Source organism: Pan paniscus, chromosome 1 (assembly GCF_029289425.2).
Source record: "Pan paniscus chromosome 1, NHGRI_mPanPan1-v2.0_pri, whole genome shotgun sequence".
NCBI lineage: Eukaryota > Metazoa > Chordata > Mammalia > Primates > Hominidae > Pan > Pan paniscus.
The window spans coordinates 28,807,101-28,834,429 of NC_073249.2; the positions used below are offsets into that span (position 1 = coordinate 28,807,101).

General features: G+C 36.3%; 1 protein-coding gene across 6 annotated transcripts in view; it reads right to left on the reverse strand.

Annotated features, from left to right (window-relative positions):
- The window catches only part of MARK1 (microtubule affinity regulating kinase 1), a 136,479-nt gene that overhangs the window by 71,791 nt on the left and 37,359 nt on the right, over positions 1-27,329 (reverse strand). For 5 of the 6 annotated variants that reach the window (XM_003807177.5, XM_003807176.5, XM_008959232.5 and 2 more), the window contains 2 exons: positions 12,910-13,113; positions 11,347-11,400 (listed from right to left, as the gene is read on the reverse strand). In XM_003807177.5, the coding sequence (XP_003807225.1) occupies positions 11,347-11,400; positions 12,910-13,113 (258 nt within the window). Of the gene's footprint in view, positions 1-11,346; positions 11,401-12,909; positions 13,114-27,329 lie in introns of those variants that run through there. The other variant, XM_034947200.3, reaches the window with a different exon arrangement.

Sequence of the window (27,329 nt, forward strand, 5' to 3'; positions counted from 1 at the left end):
ACCCAGGTTACTGGCAGAATTCATTTCTTTTTAGCTGTTAGTACTGAGGACCCTGGCTTCTTGGTGGCTGTCAGCTAGGGGCCACCCTTACCTCTTAGAGACTGTACATAGGTCCTTGCCAAGTGGACTTCTCCAACATGGCTATTTACTTTCTTAAGCCAGCAAGCATAGTCTCTAGAGCAAGTCTGCTAGAAAGATAGTATAATATAATATAATATAATATAATATAATATAATATAATATAATCATGACAGTGAAATTCCATCACCTTTTCCCTATTGCATTGGTTAGAAGCAAGTCATAGGTCCTGTTCACAATCAAGGGGAAGGGATTATGCAAAAGTGTGAACATCAGAAGGCAAGAATCATGGGGGTTGCCTCAAAGTCTGTCCAATACAAATTTTACATAAACCAATGAAGTACATGTTTGTTGTTTGACAAAACAAACCAAATTGAATACTTTGGAAATACTAGATAAAAGTTGCTAGACTGCTGTCCAGCTAGGTGTGGGCAAGATAAATGCAAAAGACTGGAATAAAATCTAGGCTTCTGCTCTGATTGCTGCCCGAGTGTCATTCAATTCTCTCATTAATTAAAACAAAACAAAACTGGAAATAGTAGGAAGTGTACTATGAGCTTATGAGTGTGATCTGTATAAGGTAAATAAAGTAGAATGACAATTGGCAGAACCAAACTCAAAAAATAAATAAATAAATAAAAAGCTTTGGCCCTACATGAAAAGATTCATCAATGCATATACATTTGTGTGTACAATAGAAGTGTTAAATGTTTATATAACTTTTAATAATTCCTCACTTTAACCTGCTTTTTTCAATTAACAGCTCCTTACTGCACTATGAAAGAGGGCTTTTACTTGTACTCTCTAATTGGCACAGGCATTTCCTGTGTACTAGGAAGTGTGGCCCATTAAGCTACAACATGAATAAGCCATGCTGGTTTCTGGGTTCTAACTCCTCTTCTTTCTCTTGTCTTGACAAAGCACATCAAATTACAGAATACTGAAGACAACACTGTCATATGAATAATCTTGAATTTACTCTAGTTACTTTTTATGAAATTACTGGCAAATTTGGTAGTTTTCTCTTAGAATCGGCTGGGACATATCTCAAAACTAACAGAAACATACTGATGTTTCCTGGCAGCTCCATGTTTCAGAACAACTAATCTAAAGAAATAGACTGGCAGCAAATTCTTCAGGAATTCCTCCAAAAGTATTGGGGTGTTTTTTGTTTATTTAATTATTTCTTAAGTTGGGTTTTTGACTGCAATTAGTTCATAAATTCAATCCCTGACTGGTACCTGGAATGCAGTTATTCCGTTCTACAAAGAACAGACATGAACTGAGGGACAGGATTAAAATCATTTTGTGAAAACTGGGGCATCCATAACAAAAACAACACCTAAACAGAAGGTCACTCCACTTCCATCTGAAGAAGCAAGAAAAAGAGGTGTAGGCAGGGCCAAAGTTCTAATCAGAACTTTAACTGGAATTTTTAATTCCAATAAAACAACAATACACAGCCATTGGGTTCCTATATCTCAAAGATGCCTTGAGTATATTGTTTAATCCTTAGTTTCCTCTCCTTCAGCAGTTTTGGACAAGGAGAGAGAAAAAAACATAAGCGATAACAAGAAGATGTGTGTGGGTTTGGGTGTGTGTTGACTAAAAATGATAGGCAGTTGTCGAAGAATGGTTGCTGTAAGAAGGAGCATTAGGATGTTTTACATGGTATATTGAGTAAGGATAATGGAATACCAGATTCCTATTCCATCAAGCATCTCTCCTCACAAAGAAACACTTGAATTGTCAGCTGGATTTGGATCCCTGTTATGAAATGAACTGTGCCCCCCTAAATTCATATGTTGAATCCCTAATGCCCAGTGTGACTATACTGGGAGACAGGGAATTCAAGGAGCTAATGAAGGTTAAATAAGGTCAGAAGAGTGGGGTTCCAATCCAATATGACTGGTGTCCTAAAAAGAGGGAGAAATGTCAGGGATGAACTAGTCATGTGCAGGCCAAGGAGAGAGAACTCAGGAGAAACGAAACCTGCCTACACACCTTCATCTTGAATTTCCAGACTCTAGAAAGGTGAGAAAATTTCTGTTAAGTCACCCAGTCTGTGGTATTTTGTGATGGCCCGACTAGCAGACTAGTATGATAACCCTCCAAATCTAGAGAATTTTGGCCAATTGAAAAGTACCACATCTTAAGCAAATGTCTAAGATATTTCTTCCTCTCCAAGACTCCCCTCAACCCCTGCCTAACTCTTTATTTTCCAGCTGGCTGCATGAAAGAAAGAGACAGAAGCTAATGGCAGAGTTTTCTGCATGAGCTGCATGAGGCAAAAGGAAGCAGGCAGAGGGAGAGGAAGAGCCACATATACATATGTGATCTTTTAACCCAGAGCAGATCCTCGTCAGCAAGGTGCCAATCTTCACACTTCTTTGGGTCAGCGGAGAGAGCTGAGTAGGCATTTAGACTATGAAAAGAAGTTTACTTTGAAACAGAGTTATTCTTTAAAAAGTTAATTATTGCATGTGTCATACACTCCAGGTACAAGTATAAAAAATAGAGGTAATTTTAAGAACAGCAGCGCCATGCTATTATTTGAGTTTCTGATGTTAATTTTCAGTTCTTTTTCTTTCTCATTTTCAAACTGTGATGTCACACAATGTTGCTAGCAAATGTAAATTTAGTAAAAGAGCTCTGAGTTTACTATTCCCTTTCAAATTTACTGTTCCAGGTTTGCTGTAGGCTGGAAATTAAGGCCAGAGTTTGCTAGACTTGTGTGTTAAATTAGGAAAATAAGTCAGGAGTGAAGGCCTGAGATATGTCTTCTGTATCACAGCTATTCTAGTTGTTCAGAGGCCTTTATTGTTTCCTTCTTGGTTCTTGGCTTTGTTCCAGATAACTAAAGTAGTAAACAATCTTCAATTCTTTGGAGATATTTACTTTTCAATTGGGTCTTTCCTGGCTAGAGCTTAGGTCAGGGTTAGCCAAACTCCATTAGTGTCAATCAATATTTCCCTCAATTATGTGCATTTTCCTTTTCTCTTCTCAACTGCTCTTTGTTCCTTCCTATCTCTTCCATTCCTCTGCTAGCACTCTTTTCGTGATGATGAAAAAGTCTGTCATTTTTAGAACTAGCCAACTGGACATGGCTTAGACAATCGTCATTCTAGTTACACCCAAAGTGTCATAGTCAGGGGCCAAATGCACATGGTTTTCTCTCCATCAGACCTGCTCACCAGTCTGATGAAGTTGCCCTTGGTCTCATCAATGTCACAGGACTTCGCCATCGCTTGCTTGATCTTGAGGCAGAAGGAGCACATTGTGGTCATTGGGAGCTTGACAAAGGCAGTGGTTCAGCTTGTTCCTCCTGAGAGAGTTCTTCCAGGCTGTCTTCAGAGTCACAGTAAACTGGACTAGTAGAAGGCTGGCATACAGTTCTTGTGCCTTACAACACAGCCTTCTTCACCTTTCAAGGATTTTGCTCTGATTTGGGTTTCAGGAGGGATAGGAACCCTTCTTTGTCTTCACTGCAATCTTTATAAAACTTCTGTCTGTATATTTGACAGTTTACTGGCCTATTAATATGAAGTGTGGGTGTGGTTTTACCCTGAAGGTGACATGCAGTTCCAAGAGACTGCTAGGTCCTTGTCTAGACTATCTCATAAGTGCCATTTATTGAGGGATTATGTATATATATATTTTATCTATGTTAACAGAATCCTACAGATTAAACTTTCAGCTTTTTAAATTCTAGGATCATCATGTCATTTCCTTTTTAGCTTTTAGACATCTCATTGGGATGTCAAGTATTTTGTAAAATTATTGCTAGCAGCACTATAACAATTTAAGCTAACTTCTTAAGGTCTTCCTATGAAATCGTAGCACAGAAAGAGATCTGAATATAATTAAATGAATATATATTAGATGATTTATAACTACAACAGTAAAATAATTATTCAGTATTTCTTTATAAACTTGATAACTTGCAGCCAATTATTCATTGCAAAGTAATAGAAGGAAATATTCTATAAATGATAGCCTGTGTCAGTTTCCCAAAGTTTTGTCTTCACATAGGTAGATTATAAGATTCTTATAAGAAGATTATAAGTCTTATAATTTCTTATGAACTAGTACCAATTTCACATTACTTGAATCTCTCCTAAGATCCTGCACAGCTTTGGGTATAAATTGGTGCTCAGTAAAAGTAATTGTTGGAGATATGAAGTTAAATAATTTCAGAAAGAAGATATTAAATTAAAAGCAGCCTAAATTTGAAAAGATGGCCAATCTCATTAGAAATCATGGAAATTAAAATTAAAACTAGATACAACTTCACACCCATAAGGTTGGCAAAAATTTTAAAACATGGTAATATAAAGTGTTGGCAAGAATGTGGAGCAACAGTAAATCTCATACAGTGTTGGCTTAAGTAAAAATCGGTACAACTACATTGGAGAGCAATTTGACATTATCTAGTAAAGTTGAGGCTATGCATGCCCTTCAACCCAGCAATTCTACTTGAAGAGAGACATCCCTCTATACATCTTCTCAAAAAGATATACACAATAATGGCCATTCATTATCTGTATAGTAAAAACAAATAGTTAACTAGAAAAACAAAATAAAATACATAGAACAATAAAATCCACTAACAGGAAAATAAATAGATATAGTATATTAAGGAGAAAATGGATAAACTATGCATGGCATATTCATACAATGGGATCTAACAATAGCAATAAAAAATAAATGAACAAGGCCGGGCACGGTGGCTCATGCCTGTAATCCCAGCATTTTGGGAGGCTGAGGCAGGTGGATCACCTGAGGTCAGGAGTTCAAGACCAGCCTGGCCAACATGGTGAAACCCTGTCTTTACTAAAAATACAAAAAATTAGCTGGGCTTGGTGGCGGGCACCTGTATTCCCAGCTACTTGGGAGGCTAAGGCAGGAGAATCACCTGAACCCGGGAAGTGGAGGTTGCAGTGAGCAGAGACCACGCCATTGCACTCCAGTCTGGGCAACAAGAGTGAAACTCTGTCCAAAAAAAGAAAGAAAGAAAGACAGAGAGAGAGAGAGAGAGACAGAGAAAGAAAGAGAGAGAGAGGGAGGGAGGGAGGGAGGGAGAGAGGGAGGGAGGAAGGAAAGAAGGAAGGAAAGAAGGAAGGAAGGAAAGGAGAGACTATATAGTTAGCATGAATAAACTATAAGACAATGTTAAATGAAAAAATCTGATTACAGAAAGATAGGAAATTTTAAAATAACTAATATACTGTATTTTAAGTACAATCATATGTAAAAAAAAGTTTTTAAAAATTTAAGTGGGAATAAGGAAGATCAAATTCAGAATAGTGGTTATTTCTAGGTAGGAAAGACAAGACTGGAACCAAGAAATGACACATGAGTCTTCAATTATAGCTGTGATGTTTTATTTCTTTAAAAACAAGACTAGAACAAAACATTTTAGTGCAATAAATAAATATCATGAGAAAGCAACTTTTTTAAAATGGGAAAGACATTTTGAAGTCCCCATCCAAAAATTAAAAATAGACTAGTTTATTATATCAACAAACTGCCAAGCTTAGAAAAACATGAAAATATGATGCTTAAAATAACTAAATAAGAACATAAGACTGTGACTTTTAAAACAGCCAGATAGTTAGTCTAAACTTCATAGGTGACTTAAAGACTCTAAGCCTCCTTCATTTCCCTCAAGAGAAAATTCTTCCACATTGATTTCAGTATATCTTAAGTAGCTTCTTGAGAACACAGAAATGGATGCTTTGCAGCTATTAAAAACCAAGCAATTAGGACAGAGGTTTTTGGAGTTAGAGGCAGAATACAGGCATTAAAACAAAAACATCAGAAACAAAAAGTGTCAACAAACAAATCAACAAACGACTACCAAAACCAAAACAAATAAAAATAAAGTGGTTATTTATAAATAATCCTTGGTTATGAGTGCTTGATTTTATGGAGGGTAAGTGGATTTAACACTGTTAGGGGAATAGGAAAGGTTTCCCTGAAGAAGTGACTCTAGGCTGAAATGGGAGGAATGAGTAAGGACTAATTAAGGGAAGAGGGGAGATAAGCCTTACCCAGAAGGTGGGAGAAAGTTGCAAAGGCCTGGTAACTGGAATAGAGTATGAATAGGAGCAGATGAAAATCACTAAAGCTGCAGGAGTCGGGGAAGAGGAGAGTGAAGAGAAGCTACGGCGAGTTCATGGTCCATGAGGTGGAAAAGGAAGGTAGGACCTTTATACCATGTTAATGAATTTGATTTTTGGACTACAAACAATAAAACGCCATCTGAAAGCTTAAACAAAGGGATAGCATATTCACAGATGTATTTTGCATCCTTGAGGACTTTTAAACTCTATGTATTACATTTTAAACTCTCTCTCTCTGCGCGCGCGCACACGTGTGTGTGTGTGTGTGTGTATACGTATGTAAAGTGGATGCAGTTGGAAGGCTACAAGAAGATAACAGTGACTTTGTCTAAACTGGTCATGATAGAGAAAGATAAAAGCAGACATTTTCAAAAGAGATACAAGAAATAAAATCAGCAAGACTGAAAATTCCCAAGTCACAATCATAGATTGACTGGGAAAATGAATAAGCATTAGGTAATGTTTCAGGTAATTCTCAAGACATCCAGAGTGATTACTGAATCTAACCTTAAAGAGATATTTCTCCCCGAAGATTATGTATGGCTGTGAAATTCTAGGTTGTTGAGCTTACTAAACTCAAAACGTGAAAGACTGGAAGTTTTAATTTGAGGGATATTAGCAAATAGATTTTTGACATACTCTTTGGATATGCTTGCTCTGGAAGATATTTTTCATATTTGGATGCACATCTGTATGTTAAAAATGCCCAATTATATGTCATTGAGCCCTTTCCCCAGTAATTAAAGAGGGCTAACAAGGTTTAGAGAAGTCAGATTTTTGGTCACTAAACTGCACAGTTTGTTTTTCTCAGCAAATCTGATGATCACATCCTCAACATTTAAACTGTTGATATTTTAGCCAGATATTAATATTATTGGTATCACCTTTAAAACACTTGTTTAAACACCTTTCCCTCAAAATCCTCATATTTCAGTGTGAAAAGTATACTTCCCACCAATTCTTCATATGATTTTATGTTATACTCTGTTTTCAGTACTTTGTCCAAAACCAAATCAAAATTAAAAGCATTTTGCTGACCACTAATTTCATGGAGAGTGAAACAGTGGGTAACTGGCTATTAGGCATAATCTTATTTATTCACATGGCAGAATTATTCCTTGCAGAATATCCCCACCTTTAACCCTCAAAAAAGCTCTAGGGGTATTTCATCATTATTGGTTAAAAGATAACTTATGCAGTCTACATATCATTTCACAAAATAATAATTCTCTTATCACTTATGTTTTTGTTGGCCCACGTAAGAACTGGCCAAATTGTTCCTTCAAATGATCCACACACGTGACAAGAACTGTATGAAAGAAGTACTCAGCACATAAGTGGTTTTGTTCAGCTATAGAGTGAAATATGCTATATAGCATGTATATGTGAGAGTAGCTGATATTTCAATATATGTCCAATAGTGACATTTGTTAAGGAATATTTCCAAAGAGCTTCTTGTGCTCTCTCCTTGATAAAAATATTTGTCAATAATTTTGTGATTGCTTTTGCAAGTTTGGTTTCTGATAATTTGCTAAAACATATTGAATTCTGAATATTGCTCCCATGGTTCTGTTCTCCTCTCTACCTTTAGTTACCAAATTCTTCAACATGACAAAGATTATTTTGCAGATAATCTGGAAAACTTAATTAGCTTACCAGAGAGGTCTCTGGGCTTTATTTAAAAACTCACAAAAGTTTAATGGCTTAGGCCACCATTTGACAACATTTTATATAACAGGTAACACACCAGACACGAGCGGTAACTTGATTATTCACTTAATAAAGTCTAATTTTCAGAATTCAATAATTTAAATGTTTTACCCTTTTCCTGTTTGTGTAAAATCACTGTCCTAGCAAAGCGATTCACATTCTATAAAACTTTAGCGCAGCAGTCATCTATTATATAATGACATAATTCTGAGTTGTACTAAGTCTTGTTTTTATTTTCATTACAGATTTTACTACTTAGGAAATCACTTCTGAACCACTTAGCCACTTTTGTGAATATGGAACATAATATAACACAGTAAAACAATAGAAAATGTAAATTAATAAGTAATACACAGAAGATACAAAAATGTTAGCAGAGATAAACTGCACTCTGGTGACTGTAAGCTGAGACAGACTGACACAAACTTTGTCATCTTTGCATAAATTGATGTGTCCAAGTTTCAAAACTAGTGATATCTCTGAGAACATGATCTTACAACATTTCAAATTTATGAACTATGAAAAATATTATTTTATTGTCTTGCTTTTCCTTCAACATTAGTAGGCTGCTTAAAAGAACCCCAGGAGGCAGGGTACAGTGGCTCACACCTGTAATCCCAACACTTTGGGAGGCCGAGGTGGGTACATCACGAGGTCAGGAGATCGAGACCATCCTGGCCAACGTGGTGAATCCTCATCTCTACTAAAAATACAAAAAAAAAAACAAAAAATTAGCCAGGCATGGTGCATGCACCTGTAGTCCCATCTACTCAGGAGGCTGAGGCAGGAGAATCGCTTGAGCCTGGGAGGTGGAGGTTGCAGTGAGCTCAGATCGTGCCACTGCACTCCAGCCTGGGCGACAGAGCAAGACTCTGTCTCAAAAAAAAAAAGAACCCAGGAATCACTAGTATGGTTCATGGACCCTCTTCTAAAATACATTATTCTATGAGGTAGAACTAATGCTTTGAAGAGGAAAAACTAAAAATAGCATCTACCTAAAATACTTTTTAACTATGAAAACTCATGGAATTGGATTCCATTAATTCAAAATATGTAATACAAATAATATGAGCATATTATGGGAACAATATTGAAGCCAAAGATACTTAACAATTCCAAAAACCAAACATGTTTAAGAACTTTGTATTTTGGCAGTATTAAGCAGTTGGTGTATCAACTTTAGATTCTTTTATCTATCATTGATGTTTGCAAAGGAAGGCAGTAATTCCTATAAATATCTGATACACAGAAGAGGATAAAGGAGAGGGATCAGCTTAAATTCAGATCAAACCAGAACAAATTTACCCAAACACTTCTAGAAGTGAGATTACAAAGAATCCTTATTTCATATAAATGTGCGATAATTACCTGCCTTTTATGAGTATACCTAAGACATGGAAGCAAATTTTACTGTCTTTTTCAATGCTAGGGAAAAATGGATTGTTTCACATTCCATTACTTTTTAAGTATGACTGACTGGGAGATGCTACTGCCTAAATGGGAAAGGTCAAATGCTGAATGTTCTAAACACATGAGAATTAATGAAGACTTGATCTGCTTTTTCTTCAGAACTTCTAAAAGAAAGCAAATCTATCAACATACATGTAAATCACTCAAAAAACAATCACACACACAGTGTACTGGCTACATTTAGTGAGTCTTCATCTTTATTTTTATTTTCACGGGTTAAAGAAAACAAAATTGTATCATTTTTTATATGCCTATTTGGAAAAGCAATACTTTATCAACAAGATTAGTAGATTTTATGACAGAAATTATTTATCATCAACAAGTACACATTTTAGTTATTCAGATAAAGAAAGCAACATTCAGTTTCATGTTCACATGTTTCAATAAGTACAACTTTGTTTATACAACCTTGGGAAAGACAGAGTAGGAGTCGCATTGCTGTGTATTCCAGCTAGCACAACAGGCCTGAGTAGTTCTAGATGCCACTTAAAAATCACTCAATTTGCCAGAGTAATCCACAACTAAATCCAGGAAAAGCAGAAAAGCTAGGTGGGCCATGGACAGGGACACTGTGTACAATTACCCAGTTTGTGCATTTTAAGTGGGTTCCCAGCACAGGGGTAGGCAAAGATATGTCCTACTGTGGTTCCAGCCCAGTAAAAAACAGCATCTTTGCATAGTTAATTGGTCCAGGTAGGATGTCTTTTTCTCACTTACACAAAGGCATCATGGTTAGCAAAAAGACTGGTGCTAAAAGAAGAGACTTTCTCCAAGAAGAGACCCATAATACATTATCTCACATTCACAGAAAAAGAAGAACCCAGCAAAGTTTTCATGTTCTTACTGGGCAGAAATATCAGTGTTATGAAAAGTTATACTGGTTGTCAAATTTTCAAAAGAATCTCTGATAAATACAAAGGCAGAGCTCTAAGAAGAAATCTGGGACTGAGCCAAATGAGAAGAAAGTTTGAATATCACAAATCTAAAATTTTAATCTAATGCTATAATCATAGCAGATGTAAGCACAGCATACTAACAATTTCTTATAAGATTCTTTCTGTTTTAGGAATTCAAAGTCATTTGTGTTAAAATTACATATGTGACAATGGTCCCATTATATTCTAGTAAAAGTCACAATGTATATTCTCTCACTCTATACAAACCTATCACATATGGCATAAATGTTAAAACATTTGCTTCATTTTTAAAGTACTAAAATGCGCATCTGAGAAAATTTTCCCATTTAAGTAATTAATGAAGTAACGTGAAACAGCTTTGGTTTGCTAAGGCAATCCCCTTCCTAACTGCTTTCTTTTCTCTCTATGTTGTTTCATATTTTCAATCCTTTAAAGAAACATTCTTATTTTGTACTGTGAGTTATCTGAAAGACTAGTAGTTCTTGTGGAAGAAGGAAGAAGAGCAAATGAAGCAATAAAAGGAAACTCACCTATGAACAATATTAACTTCTAACTAGATTTTTAATTAAGAAGCTTATCAGCAAGGTCTCTGGACTTTATCTGAAAACTCACAAAAGTTTAAATGGCTTAGGCCACCACCATTTGTCATTTTATATAACAGCTAAGGCACCAGATATTATCAGTAAATGGATTATTCATTTAATATAAGTCTAATTTTCAGAGGTCAATTCTGAATACTTGAAAATACTTCAAAATATTTGAATATTTCAAATCCTGAATACTTCAAAATGTATGACACAAGGTTTCATTCTATTGAATAGAAGAGATACATTTCTTTCATATACTACATGTATTTAAGTAGTAGATAGTTTTCAAGCAACTACTTGGTAAGTCATAAACATTACATTTTATATTATGTCTTTTCTTCTTATATTGATGAAATGTAGAATTGTACCTAATAGAAAATTTAGAATGACTGATTTTACAGAACATCACATGTTAATGATAAACTCACATTCTAATTACTTATTAAATTAATTAAATACCTTTTGTAGACTGGTAGGATTTAGCTGAGTTTTGTCTATTATTTTCACAGCAACCTAAAAAAGAAGAATCATTAAACTCTATTTGAAAAATGCATATTTTAATGAATAAAACTTACAAAAAATCCAATTTCTGTTTCATTCCTAACTAGATATAATTTAGCTCTTTTTAGGTGTTCACATAATCAGATAGTAACATTTTGATAATTTGGCAGTCTTAGAATATACTCCATTGACCCAAGTCTTTAATCTTTTGACCCTGAGCCAATGAAATGAAAGCTTTGTTATTTCTTCTAAGTTTCCTTCTTTAAAGTAAAAATCATCCTGTATCTTAACCTTTTACTCACGATCTTGATAAGCAACAATTATAGGGGGAAGTGGCTTGTGAACTTGCAGTAAGTTAAATATTATGTGAATAAAACAATTATGTTGGTAGAGAGATTGGATATCCAAGCTTACTTAGAGCAAACTGACAAAATGGACTTGAATATCTAAGGCTTTGCCCAGTATTCCCTGCCTCTGAATGGCTCCTGGGGTCAGAATAGACAGAAGGAACCAAATTCAATGGGAAACGACAATAATATTATACATAGAGCAAAGTGAAAATTTATTAAAAATATTTTCATTGAGGTTTTGTTTTTTTTTTTGAGACAGGATCTCACTCTGTTGCTGAGGCTGGAGTGCAGTGGTGCTACCACAGTTCACTGCAGCCTTGACCTCCCGGGCTCAAGTAATCCTCACCTCAAGCTCCCAAGTAGCTACAGTTGCACACCACCAAGCCCAGCTAATTTCTGTATTTTTTGTAGAGCTGGGGTTTTGCCATGTTGCCCAGGCTGGTCTTGAACTCCTGGCCTCAAGCAATTATGCCCACCTTCAGCCTCCCAAGGTTCTGGGATTGCAGGCATGAGCCACTGCATTGGGCCTGATTGAGATTTTTTTTTATAATGTCCTAATCAGATCTAGTAAACGTTATATAATACAAAATGTTACATATTTATTCAAATAAAGTCTTTAACCCTAGCATACAGGTATATATACACAACGTACATATGTGCAAACATATAAATTCTTACTATATAAATACATATAACTTAAAACACACGAGATTTTAGAAATCCAATTATCTTATTACCTGAGAAAACCACCCATATAGAAGTACTTGTTCAATGTAGTCTCTAAACAGATACAAATTAGCAGGTGACTTTCTACATATTTATACCTAACTTATATCAAGCAGCAAGAACTTTTGTTCCTGAGGGCTGGGCAGCAATGGCAATCAGAAATGTTCACAGAAATCATATAACGAAAGTCAGAATCTGAGGAAAGCTCATCTGCAGCACACCTGATTTATGAGATGCTAATATATAGGAATGATTCTTTTCTAAATATTAAAAGGTCAACTTCTATGCCGTGATAAACCTCTGCCTACTAATGTTCCATTCACACACACCCCAGTGTTAATCATATTGAAACTGTCATTTTACTCCCAAACATGGGCTATAAGGAAGCTTTAACAAGACTCCAGAGAGGTCCAGGCAGATATTAAAAGGCATTGTGCAAACTTACCTCTCTACCAGTTAGAACGTGTCTTGCCAATTTGACTTTGGCAAAATTTCCCTTCCCTATTGTTTTTTGTAAACGGTAATTTCCAATGTGAGGCTGTTCATCTGTTGCTGACGTAATGGAGTTTCTACACCGGGGGATGTTCTGTCTGCTACTTGACTTGGTAGGCTGGATGTGTGGTTCAGTATATCCATCCACAGATGTATGCTAAGAAAAAGTTTACAAGATTTCATTGTTAATTAAATTATATTATAAAAGGACAAGTAAAAAGAGTACAAATAATTATTATTACCAATTCTTCAATAAAAACATATTGCACTACATCCTTTTGAAGTTTGAGCATTCTATTTATAATTTCTTCTGGACTTCAGCTCCCTTTACCAGGTAGAGTATAATTGTTTAAAATGAAATATTCAGGCCAAGCATGGTGGCTCATGCCTGTAATCCCAGCACTTAAGGAGGCCAAGGCAGGCGGTTCACTTGAGGTCAGGAGTTCATGACCAGCCTCGCCAAAACAGTGAAACCCCATCTCTACAAAAACACAAAAATTAGCCAGTTGTGGTGGCACGTGCCTGTAATCCCAGCTACTCAGGAGGCTGAGGGAGGAGAATCACTTGAACCTGGGAGGCGGAAGTTGCAGTGAGCCAAGATCATGTCAGTGCACTCCAGCCTGGGTGACAGAGCGGGACTCCATCTCAAAAAAATAAAATAAAGTGAAATATTCTACATGGCTTTAGGGATATGCTTTCAATTTAAAATTGTAAATATACAGCCAGAAGCCTCACAAACCATTATTCCTATAAAGGTGTTATCGCTTTAGGTTGTGATGACAGTATAGCTCAGGGCTGCTTCATTAAAAAGGCAGAATGTCTTTATTGCCAAGACAACCTCATGAGTATAAATCTCTTTCTCAAAACTAGCCCAGCCATTTGTCATGTTCTTGCTTCCATTTTCTGGGCATATAACTCAAAGAACTGACCAATCAGCAGCCTGCCTCAAGTATACCTCTAATTCATTTCTGCCCAACCCCCTCACCCAGTTTATCATGTCCAAGTGAAAGCTATCTATAGTCCTGCCCAGGTCCATAATCTATCCATTGCATCAGTGCTGTTCTGGAGGCAAAGATGTCACTTTGTCTCATGGTCTCACGCTAACCTACAATTGCAATGGAGAGCTGATCCTGTTCACCTATGGACTCAGCACCTAAATTCCCAGGTCAAGCTGCCTAACCAGCTCTGTTTCACTAGCTGTGATTGTTCCTGCTCTTGTCTAGCTTTGTCTGCATTTTGACATACATAAAATTTCTAGCAGTTTTTGTGAAAATGTTGAATCACACATAATAAACACAACATCTTTCTCTGGCTTCTTAAAAAATTGCTGAAGAAGAATAAAACAAAATAACAAAGGAAAGGATATCTTTTGTTTGCAAAATGACTAATGCAGAGTTATATTGTCCTACCTGTAAAAGCAACAGCTTCCTAAAGAATTTTGATCTTAAAGGCAACATTAAAGAGGAATCCATTTACCAATCTCATGCAAAGCATGATTCAAAGTCATTTTTCTATTTGTTACTACTTTTTGTTTTATTTTATGATAATTTTTTAAAACTCAGCTCAGGATTAAGGGTTTTTCTGGGTCTTATACACATCTGCAACCTCTGGCCTCATTCTGTGTTAGATGCGCTTTGGGGTATTCTCGCCACAACCTGTACTTCCACGTATCACAGCATGCTTTCCATTGTGCTATCATTATACATTTACTCGTCTGTCTCCCACCACCCTATTATAAGCAATTTTAGGGCACAGATGTTTTCTTTTCATCTTTATGTACTCAGCACATTACAGGCTGCCAGATACACAGGAAGGATTCAATAAAGCAATAGTTTTCACAGTGTTATCCCTGGTCCAGCACCATCAGAATCATCTGAGAACTTGTTCAAAATGCAAATTCTCTGGTCTTATTCCAGACCTACTGAATATGAAACTCTGGGGGTAGGGTCCAGCACTCTGTATTTCAACAAGTTTTCCAGGTGATTCTGATGCATGCCAACATTTGAGAACTGCAATGAAAATAATGTAAGAAGGAGTAAAATATAAAGTTATTCACTGGCTCTTGGAGACTCTTCTATTACCTGGGTAGAAACAAGAGATTTTAATTATAGTACTTAATTTCTAAGAGTTAACAGACTGCCATGATATTTCCTACAACTAGTACTTCTCTACCTGAACTTGTTCTGCAGGGAATGCTGACTTCTCCAGCCTTTAAGATGTATCTTTTTTTTTTTTTTTCTTCCTGAGACAGGGTCTTGATCTGTCACCCAGGCTGGAGTGCAGTGGCACGATCACTGCTCACTGCAGCCTCAAGTGATCTTCCCACTTCAGCCTCTTGAGTAGCTGGGACTACAAGTGTGCACTGCTGCCCCTGGCTGCTTTTTTAACTGTTTTTTTGTTTTGTTTTGTTTTGTTTTGTTTTGTTTGTAGAGATGGAGTCTCATCATGTTGGCCAGGCTGTTCTCAAACTCCTGGGCTCAAGCAATCCTCCCACCTCAGCCTCCCAAAGTGCTGAGATATAGGCATAAGCCACCGCATCTGGCCATTCATCTTTCAAGATTTAATATGAGTATCTCCTCCACACAGCTTTCTATGTCTTTTCACAGAGATGATTATTCCTCTTTTCTGTTGCTACCTATATACCCAATATATACTTCAACTATTAGAACTCTCACACCATCTTCTAAGTACTTGTCCATGGTCTGTGTTTACCGTTAACTTAAAGCTCCTAAAGCCCCATAACTTAATACAGTGTTAGGCACAAATAAGGCATTTGATACATACTAACTAAATTGAAGGGATTTAGGATCCTCATACTCCTGGTACCCTTATAGAATGACTTCTGAGGAATAAGTCCATGCTGTCCAGATCTTTGATGCATATAAAAGCAATATGCATTAAAATACTTGAGATGTAGCTCAGCTCCTAATGCTGGTTGTAGGCTATATATTAATACTATACCACATTTTGATGAACTGTATTATTAATCCCAAATTTTCACACCCTTTGCCATGTAACTTTTCCAGGACCCTCCCACTGAGGGCGGGGGCATACTTTCCCACTCTTTGGGTTTAGTCAAGTGATTTTTTTTTTTTTTTTGGCCAATAAAATGAGTTAGACATGATGGTATGCGAGTCCCAAGCTAGACTTCAAGAGGCCTTGTTGTGTCTCAACTTGCTGTCTGCCATCACCATGAGAAGGACTTATCCAGACTGACAGCAGGACGATGAGAAATACATGGAGCAGAGTCACTGCCAGTTAAGCCAAGATTTAATCAACTGATCCACAGCTGACTCTGACTCATGAGAAATCATAAATGGTTCTTGGTTTAAGCCACTTAGGTTGGGATGATTTGTTACACGGCAATGTCAGTAGATACACAATGCTATCGTTATTTTAAAATTAAAAAGTAAACACAAGAGAAAAGGGAAAAACTTATGAACAATTGGAAGATTCTTATCAGACATGTTTACATTTTAGCAGAGTCTGAAAAGAAAGGATGAGGGAGGGAGGGAGGAAGGAAGGAAGGAAGGAAAGAAGGAAGGAAGGAGGGAGGGAAGGAAGGAAGGAAAGAAGGAAGGAAGGAGGGAAGGAAGGAGAGAAGGAGGAGGGAAGGAAGGAGAGAAGTAGGAGGGAAGGAGGAAAGGAGAGAAAGAGGAGGGAAGGAGGGAAGGAGGGAGGGAGGGAGGGAGGAAGGAAGGAAGGACAGGAAGGGGAGAAGGAGGAGGGAAGGAGGGAAGGAGGAAAGGAGGTGGGAAGGAGGGAAGGAGGAAAGGAGGTGGGAAGGAGGGAAGGAGGGAAGGGGGAAAGGGGGGAGGAGGGAAGGAGGGAGGGAGGGAGGGAGGGAGGGGGAGGGAGGGAGAGAAGAAAAAAAAAAAGGAGCTATACACGGTCAATTCCCTAAGGAGAAACCCTTCATTGTAAGCTGTATGGGAGCAGAATCCTTGATTATTTTGCATCCCCATCACCAAGTATGGTGTAACACAGAGATCGACAAACGATTCTGGAGAAATAATACCCATGGGCCTATAGGCTGCAGTTGGCCAACCCTTGGTGTAACATGTCACATTTTGGGATACAGGTTTAAATTGTTCTCAATGATTTTTTTAAAAGATCTCCTAGCTCTCAACATTAAACATGATCATTTATACACAATACATTTATATGTCTTAAATAAAAAATCAGAATATACAGCATATATTTTATATTATATATATTATACATTCTGAATATATTATATATTCTGATTATAAGATACCCACCAAAACAAATATTTTCAAAAATTACATCTTTCCTTAGGATTGCTACAGCATCACTTAGGAGACAACCTTTCCTTGGAAGGACTCTTTGAAGTACAGTTTGGGATAGCTGATCTCACTTTCCTGATCAATAGCTTAATTCTCAAATAGAAAATGTGGCAAGAATATCAATTCAGCTCATGCTAGATTAAACAGTGAATTTAATTTGGAACTACCTCAATCCTAAGGCTGTTAGATAGAAGAAATTATGTTAGCTCAATTACAGCATGTCTATGAATTTTAAATTTCTACCTTTATCTGAAAACACAAGTTCCAATCCTGTCATTCTTTCTTCAAGTTTTCCACTTAATCCAGTAGACTGTGAATTCCTTTATTCTTTCTGCAGCAGTGGTAATGTGACCCTAAAGCTTGCCCTGAGTGTGCAGTGTAGTCAAAGTAAGCAGAGATAATGATTTCATTAGCTCTTCGGTGCTGCATCCCATGGAGCACCAGACTCAAATTCCTGAGTAATAAGAGAATTTTCCCTGCCTTTAATACTGACTGAAATGAAGTTCTTCTACTCACTGGCTATACATCCTTAGAAATATTTTTTAAAAATTGCAATGTTTTATGACAGTCACTAAATCTGCTTGGTGACCGAATATTCAAATACTCCTAAAAAGTCAGATAACATATTAGACCTGAAGGTAGGGCTGTCACAGCTCTGCTCTCAGGACTTTGGAATATGCTATTTTTGCATACCACAACCACCCTTTGGCCAAGTGATATTAGCACCAATACAGGTCATTGCAATTTAGAAACAATAACCAAACTTTCATTTCTCAAAGTCATTTTATTAAAGGAGTAGGGAAGTTCTGCTTCCAACAAAGAATAGTTTGTAACTAACTAAACCTATCAGCAGACAAAAATATAATCTGTAGACAAAATATTAAAAACAACTGTTTGAAGGCTCTGAAGAGCCACAAAAAAGCAGGCAAAGTCTTAAGGGAAGTTGATCATTGAATGAAGAAAAATTTCACAACATAGAATCTGGCTTGTTACAGTTTCGAGCTGGGGGCAAACTCTGGCCCACCTCGCTCCATGTGACTTAAACTCAAGCAGACAGCAACAGTTTTCTCGGCTAAAAAGGAGTCTGAGGATAGGTTTGGGAGCTCACAAAATGTCTGGAAAGTGAGAGAGAAAACCTTGGGAAAAATGAAGTCATGGAGAAGAAAAATGAAATTTGTATATTAATTGCAGGTGCTTTGCTAAGTCCCAAACGATGTATAAGCAAGACAACCTCTAAGGAACACATTAGAACAAGGCAGTTAGAAGTGTAAGATAATAAAGTAGGTATTTGGCCTGTTGGCCACCACAACGGAGGCTGAATTTGAAGTTTGAGTGAAGCCAAATTAACTGTCTGCTAAAGCAAAAACCAACACTTCAGAAGATAATTAAATTCAGAGTCTCCGTAGAGTATCAATAAAAATGTCCAGTATGTAAGTAAAACTTACTAGACACATGAAGGAACAGACAAATATGATTCACTGTCAAGAGAAATAATAGTCAACAGAAACAGACCCCAAGATGACCCAGAAGTTGGAATCGGCAGGCAAGAACTTTAAAGCAGATATTATAAATACATTTTTTAAAGTAAAGGAAAATATGGCCAGAAAGAACAAGCATATGGGAAATGTTAGCAGAAAAATGAAAACTATAATAAAGAGACAAATGGCAATTCTACAATATACTACATATACTACAATATATACTACATATATACTACAATATATACTACATATACTACAATATACAATATACTACAATACTGCAACATTTAAAAAGAAAAATTCATTGGATAGGATTACAGTAGACTGCAAAGAAGAAAGGGTCAATGAACTTGAAGACAGATTAATAAAATATAGCCAATCTTAACAACTGGGACACAGGAAGACTGAATAAAAATAAAGCCTTGGCCGGGCACAGTGGCTCATGCCTGTAATCCCAGCACTTCGGGAGGCTGAAGCGGGTGGATCACGAGGTCAGGAGATCGAGACCATCCTGGCTAACACAGTGAAACCCCATCTCTACTAAAAATACAAAAAATTAGCCGGGCGTGGTGGCAGGTGCCTGTAGTCCCAGCTACTCAGGAGGCTGAGGCAGGAGAACAGTGTGAACCCAGGATGCGGAGCTTGCAGTGAGCCGAGATCATGCCACTGCACTCCAGCCTGGGCGACAGAGTGAGACTCCATCTCAAATAAATAAATAAATAAATAAATAAACAAAGCCTCTATGATCTGTGGTGGGTCAATATCACATAAACTGTCACATGTATAAATGGGGCCCAGAGAAGGAATAAAAGAAAATAGGGTAGAAAAAAGTACTTGAAGTAATAATGGCCATACAATTCCTCCAAACTGTAAATTCTAAGAAGGATAAATACCAAAACAAACAAACAAACAAACAAATAAAAAAACCCAGTGTAGAAGATCACTGTCAAATTGCTGAAACCATGCATAGAGGAAAACAAAAACCTTAAAAGGAGTCAGGGAAAAATGACACATTCACACATAAGAATAACAATACAAATGGCAACTCACTTCTCATTAATCAACAACGGAAGTCAGATGACAACATTTTTAAAGTGCTATAGAAAAATCAAATGCAAGTCAAAATTCATTATCCAGTGAAAACATTCCTCAAAAAAGGCAAAAAAGACATTTTTAGATTAACAAAAACTGAAAGAATTGGTTGCCAACAGACATACACTATAAAAAATGCTAAAGAAATGAAAGTAACAATAGAGGGTAAAATGAATCTATATAAATGAATAAAGAGCTCTGGAACTAGAAAATATGTGGGTAAATACAAAACAGTACACATTTTTCCATCTCTTCATTTATTTAAAAGACATATGACTGTTCAAAGCAAAGCATAATACTGTACGTGGAACTTATAAGCAGAAGTAAGTATATGTGAAAACAAAACCACAATCAGAGATTTCAACATTAGTCTCTCAATAGCTGAAAGAACAACTATACATGAAAAAACAACCACCAGGCGCGGTGGCTCACTCCTGTAATCCCAGCACTTCAGGAGGCTGAGGAGGGCAGATCACCTGAGGTCGGGAGTTCAAGACCAGCCTGACCAACATGGAGAAACCCCGTCTCTACTAAAAATACAAAAAATTAGCCGGGTGTGGTGGCACATGCCTGTAATCCCAGCTATTTGGGAGGCTAAGGCAGGAGAATTGCTTGAACCCGGGAGGCAGAGGTTGTGGTGAGCAGAGATCGCACCATTGTACTCCAGCCTGGGCAAAAAGACTGAAACTCTATCTCCAAAAAGAAAAAAAAGGAAAAGAAAAAACAGTAAGGATACACAAAATCTGAACAACACTATCAAGTTATGGAAGCTTACAGATTTCTTAAAGCACATAGTTCTTAAACTCTAAGTCAAGAACACTTCTCTAGCTCCCTTAAGCTCTTTCCATAGATATTTTAGTTCTCTTTAGAGTGATAACCTTGTCTTTTTAATCAAAGGATAACTTAAAGAACAGCTACTTTGCTGGCTGCAGTGGTGTTTCCCTGTGGTCTCAGCTACTCAGGAGGCTGGTGGGAGGATCGCTTGAGCCCAAGAGTTCTGGGCTGTAGTACACTATGTTGACCTGGTGTTTGCACTAAGTTCAGCATCAATATGGTGACCTCCTGGGAGTGGGGGACCATCAGGTTGCCTAAGGAGGGGTGAACCAGCCCTGGTCAGAAACAGAGCAGGTAAAAACACCCGTGCTGATCAACAGTGGGACTGCACCTGTGAAGAGCCACTGCATTCCAGCCTGGGCAACATAGTGAGACCCTGTCTCTAAAGAAATAAAAATAAATAAATAAAAAAGAACAGTTACATCTGTATAGGAACATGGCTGAAGATACATTAATAATAATTAATACCTACTTCATAAGGATCCAAGCAATGAATCTGCCTGAGTTTAGTTGTCAGAAATATTTCTCTGAGCTGGTACGCTTCCTTTATTATGTTACTATACAATAATAATCTCTCCCTCTTTCCCCTGTTTTGGCATTTGAAGGTGAATTTTCATATTAAATAGTACGATGGTGGATGTTGTCAGTGACAGTACTTTTATGAGTGACAAAAATGTTTTAACAGCTGGAAAAGAATGCTTATGAAGCACAGAAGACCTGTGATTCTCCTCCTCTATGTTCCTACTGCACTTGAAACATTCTTTTACATAATACTTACAACCTTACAATGAAACTACCTTATTTTTTTAAACCATGTTCTATGAAACTGTGAGCTTTTAAGTTGTCACGCACTACGTCTTTTACATGCATTATCATTCAATATAGTGACTAGTACATGAATGGACCCACTAAATATGTTATCTTCTATTGTTAAATACTCAACTTAAATCCTTCTGCAAACTGTCCAGTAATTATTTTATCTGGTTCTTTAAAATCAACAAAACTAAAAGTCCTCCACAAAATGTAACTTAATTACAAACAAAAAAATCAATTTTATTTGATATATCGGAGCTTATTTCAATGAGATGTCAATAAATTTGATAAGACAGTCACATACCTATTTACAAAAACATAAAACACAAAAATATGAGTTCTAACAATGGAAAAAGAAAAAGCTATTGAAATAAATTGCCACTAAAACCTTCTGAAAGCTACTATGCTATGCACAGCATAAATCCAAAGGGAGAAATTGTACAATATGTTCCTGCCTGCCCTTATTGAGCAAGTGCATACTTCTCCAAATGTTCATATTACAAGTAGTCTTTTACCTGGCTTGTTTTTAGGTACTAGAAATAGGTTCAGTTTTAAAACCTAAACAGTAAGATAATAATGAAGAAAAGTAGCCAATACAGTGTATTAACAGAGATCCAAGGAACCTAAATGAAATATTAGCTGATATCACCATAACATATTAAACAATTATCACTTCAATCAATTAGGTGTATGATCAGAAGGCAAAGTTAACTCTATACAAGAAAAATATTACAATTTACTGCTTCAACTTTAAAAACATAGAGTAGTACTGAGATAAACCATAAAAACAGAAACAAGAATATCCCATCAAACACCCTCATTCAACAAAGCAGTAGTATTAGATATATCAGCAATACTTCTTAAGAAGATATATACATGGAAAAGATTTATTTGTATTCTCTTTCTGCAGCTGGTATAAATATAAACCTAGAAAATCCAAGTAAATCAATAAAGTATCTTTCGGAGGTTCAAAAAGTTGTAAGAGACAGGAAACATCCTTAACAATCATTACATTCTGAGAAACATCACTGGGTTAACTCTTCACTCATCCTTTCGCATTCAGCTTAGATATCACTTCCCAGGAAACACCACACATCATATTGGAGTTTCCACTCCTTCTTCAACTAAGCCAGGTTCAGTGTCATATTTGGTCTTTCTATTATTATTACTAGCACTGCACTGTTCCAAATTTTTTAATTAATTTTTATGAAATGATATATTATTCACCATTGTTTCTTATATCCTTGCACTTCTCTTCGATTTTTCTAGTTTGTAAAATTTTTTTCAGATAGGTGTGTAGGTGCTACACTTTCTGAATCTTTACAGCTACTAATTTTTCTTATTTCAACTTCACATGTAAACAATAATTCCATTAGATACAGAACAGGTACAAAGGAACATTTTTCCACTTACTTCTGGACTTATTCCAGAAGGTTGAACCTTTCAGAAACATGGCTTACTGATATCTATAAACACATCACAAACTGTGACCTCTGAATGACAAAACAATAAAAGACAGAAGAAATCCTACAGAAGTTCCAGGTGAAAAAACTTTTTACAAAACCTTTGTCTAAGGAATAGATCTAAATGCAAACATATGTGATATGTTAGTGTGAAATTTAGCACTTCATCTCAATGAAGAAGTAATAAATTATTCAACAAATGGTATTGGAACAGCTAGAAAAAATAAAGCTGAATCTATAGGAGTGAGGTATCACTCTTTACTCCAAAATAAATTCACAATTGATTAAGGATATAAATGTAAAAAGAAACAGAAAAAAACACAAAGACAAAGAAACCACCAAAGTACTAGAAGAAAGAATCGACAGTTCAGCAAGTGTTTTTTAGTCTCAGCACGGGAAATGGCTCTCTAGGTATAACATAAAATAGAACTCACTAAAAAAAAGTTTAATAAATGTGACATCGCAAATTTAAAAGACAGTAGTTGATTTTTTAAAAAACTCTCCTTATATCAAAGTAAAGAGGCAGACAATAAATTAAGAAAAAATATTTGTAACATATGGCAGGAAAATGGTTAATTTTAAAATACTAAACCTTCCACAAGTCAACTTTTAAAATGGGCAAATATGAATGTGCACAGGATGTATACAGATATTTCACAGAAAAGGACATATATGTGACTTTTAAACATATGAAGTAAATCATAAGTGAAATATAAATTAAAGCTACAATAAAATCTATTTTTCATCTATCAGATTACAACGATTAGAGTTTGATAGCATTTGATGGTGATGGTATAGAACTAGGCATACTTATATATCATTGGTCACAGTGAAAATTGACACAAATTCTATGTATAGGAGGAGTTGGGAGACAACTATCAAGTAAATTCCCACAATCCTTGGGCTAGAAATTTTACTTCTAGTAATTAGTTTTACAGACATAGTCACAAATGAGTGTAAAGATGAACACATACAATATTTATTGTAGCACTGTTTGTAACAGCAAAAAACAGAAGCAAGCACAAAGTCCATCAATAGGCAGAGCTGGTTATGTATGTACGGTATGTTCTTTGTAAATGTGTATATGTGTACATGTGCCTCCATGCACATGCTTCAATAAGCACAGACTATCTCCAGAAGGTTACACAAGACACAGAAGAGAAAGTAGTTACCTCTAGAAAAGGGAGCTAGGGGACTGGGAAACAGGAGCATAGGGAACATTTTCTTTTTCATATCATATCATCACACTCTTTGTTAAATATCCTGCAACAGATCCCCATTTTATTCAGAGTAAAATCAAAGCCCTTATATGACCAATAAGGTAAGACTAACAAAGTCGGACCCCCTATTACCTTTCTGCCCTCATTTCCTACTATGCCCCTTCTCACTCACCTTGCTCCAGCCAAATTGGTTTCATAGCCATTCTTCAGGAATGTCTGGCACACTCATACAACAGGTCATTTGCTCTAGATGTTCCCTCTGCCTAGAACATTCTTCTCTCAGATATCAATTTGTCCAATTCCTTCAGGTCCCTCAAGTCTTTGCTTAAATCTCATCTTTGCAGTGAGGTTTACTTTGACCTATTTCATACCACACATCTCCTTTGCCTTACTGATTGATTGTTTATTAGTGTTTTCTCACCCTCATAAGAACAAAGATATTTATTGCATTTACTTTTATATCCCAAGTGTCTGAGAAAGTACAAATATCAAGAAGTACCAAAAAGGTTCAAATACAATAATTTAACAATATTTTAACAAACATATCTATTATATTACTGAGCATAAGTGGGTTGCATTAACCTATTCAAAAGAAAAAGACTTTTTATACCATGAGAGGGGTGTACCTAAATTCAACTATATGCTGCCCATAAGAGACACATCTAAAACAACTGAAGTAAAAAAAGTTAAAAGTAAAATATACTAGGCAAATACAAATGGATAGAAAGCAGGGGCCATGTGGTAATTAAGAGGATAAGCTTTAAAGCTAGATAGACTTAGTATCAAATAGTGCCTATGCCACTAAGTAATGTGACCTTCGGGAAGTTACCTCTCTGAGCCTCAGTTTACTATTCTATAAAATGTTGTTATTACCTATAAGTCAAGGATTTTTAAATTAGAATTATACAAAAGAGAGCATTTAACACAGTGCTTGGCACATTCTCAATACCAGAACCTACTGTGATTACTGTCCTTGTCACAATTCAAAGTGGAACAAATGCCCTTCAATATTTCTGATATCAGAAAAATAGGCCTAATCCGAGTTGTTTTAAAATAAAGGGAAAGTCCAGAGTAGCAATTCTAGCTTTCGGATATCTCTTCAGGAATCGGAAGAGGCCTGAATAGCCTTTAATGTGAAAAGGCTTACCACATAACTGGTAGCTCTCCTGTGTTTTTCCATCCCTCTTAGGTAAAACACAAGTACTAATTTTGTCCTATCAGAAGCTTCTTTAGTATTTACTCCTTGAGCCAGCAACTCCACTTCTAAGATTTTAGCCTACAAATAAATTCCCACACATATGAATGTGAAATTACACAAGTACAGGTCAGACATTCACTGCAATAAAATATTTGTAATAACAAAAGGTCGGAAACAACCTAAATAGCCATCAGTAGCAAACTTGGTTAAATATGTCCATAGGTAGAGTATTAAGCAATTTTTAGAAATAAAATCTTCATATAGTGATATGCAATCATTTCTAAGACATACTATTACACTTACAGTGTCATATGCTGCCATTTGTGTAAGGGAGAAATCTGTATTTGCTTATATATACATAAAATATATATGAAAACAAACTCAAGATACTAAGGACTAGGTGGGGAAGAAAACTTCACTGGCATACCCTTTTGAACTTTTAAAATTTTCATGTATTTGAATATATTACCTATCAACAAAAATATTTAAACAAAAGACTATTAAGTAGTTAGTTTCTAAGTAGTTACTTAGCAGATGTTACCAGTTTCTCAAGCTTACAATGAGGATTAAATAAAATAATGTCTAAAAAAGCATTCAACACAGAAGATGTTGTCAGTGTTGAGTAAATGATGGCTGCTATTAAGTAGTTACTAAGTAGATAGAAACTACTTACCTACTTTCTAAGCAAATTAGTAGATTATGCCTGAATTTGTTCACCAAAGGCTAACTAAATATCTACTATGTATTGACATTTTTTCTTCAATTTCATAATTTGTTTAGTTAATACTGCTGTCATTAGGGAACTACATACATGCCCACACAAATTACATTTACTGATCCTGGCAAGCACAGTGTATTTACATCCACTCACATCACCTCCTTTTAGAAATGAACAAATAAACAAAACAAAAAACCCCAGCAACGGTTTGCTCTCAGTAAACTGCTTGACCAATAATAGTTTCAAGTACAAATGTTTTCTGGTCTGCAGATGGAGATCCAAACTAGAAAATTCTAGCAGATAGATGTATGGTGAAATGGTGTGACTCAGTATTATTCTTTATTAATAGATCATTCAAGACTAAATAGCATAGGTTTATGCCTTAAATGGTGGTTCTTTCATCTGGTCACTTCTCTTCCATTTTGTCCTAGCTTCTACTACAAGCAGAATACATTGGCAACTACTTGTAATCCCTGAAAACAGGAATAATGTTACTACCAGTCCAATAATAGTAATAGCAGTCATCATTTACTCAACACTGACAATGTCTTCTGTGTTGAATGCTTTTTTAGACATTATATTATTTAATCCTAATTGTAAGCTTGAGAAACTGATAACATTACCCAATTTAAAGATGAGACATCAGAAGCTTGGAAAGCAAAACAAATGTCACACAGCTAGTAAATGTCAGTTCCAGAGGCAAAACCTAAATCCATCTTACTATAAGACCTATGCTTTTCACTAGAGCTACCTCCCCAAACCTTCCTCCTATCCCAACATTAACAGTCTCTGAAGATACCAAAGGATTCCTCTTGGGGCTGAGTGTTTACAGAGTGTTATCAGCTTTCATCTACATGGTAAGCTTTGCAAGGCAGGCTCTGCCCCTTGTGCCAGAGGCTTGTGACTGTCCAGCCTTACAAATAACTAAAAACAATAAGTGAGAGAAAAACATAAAAAATCTGACGGGAATTCTTACAGGCATGGACAAGGAAAAATCTCATCAATATCTCTCACTGGCTACTACAACAAGGCCAGTTTCCTCCTACAGAGTCTTTAGCCTGAGCTTTTGGGCTAGGGAAGCCTTTGTTTCCTCCCCCACTCCCAGTTATATTTTGTTGCTCCAACCTCCCCCACCGACCCCCACTCTTCATAGGCAATCCAAGACCAGGGGCTTGCCATGTAGCCAGCCCTCACAGAACAGTGCATATACAAGTACACACTCACATTTCAGCATTTCCTTCTGTTCC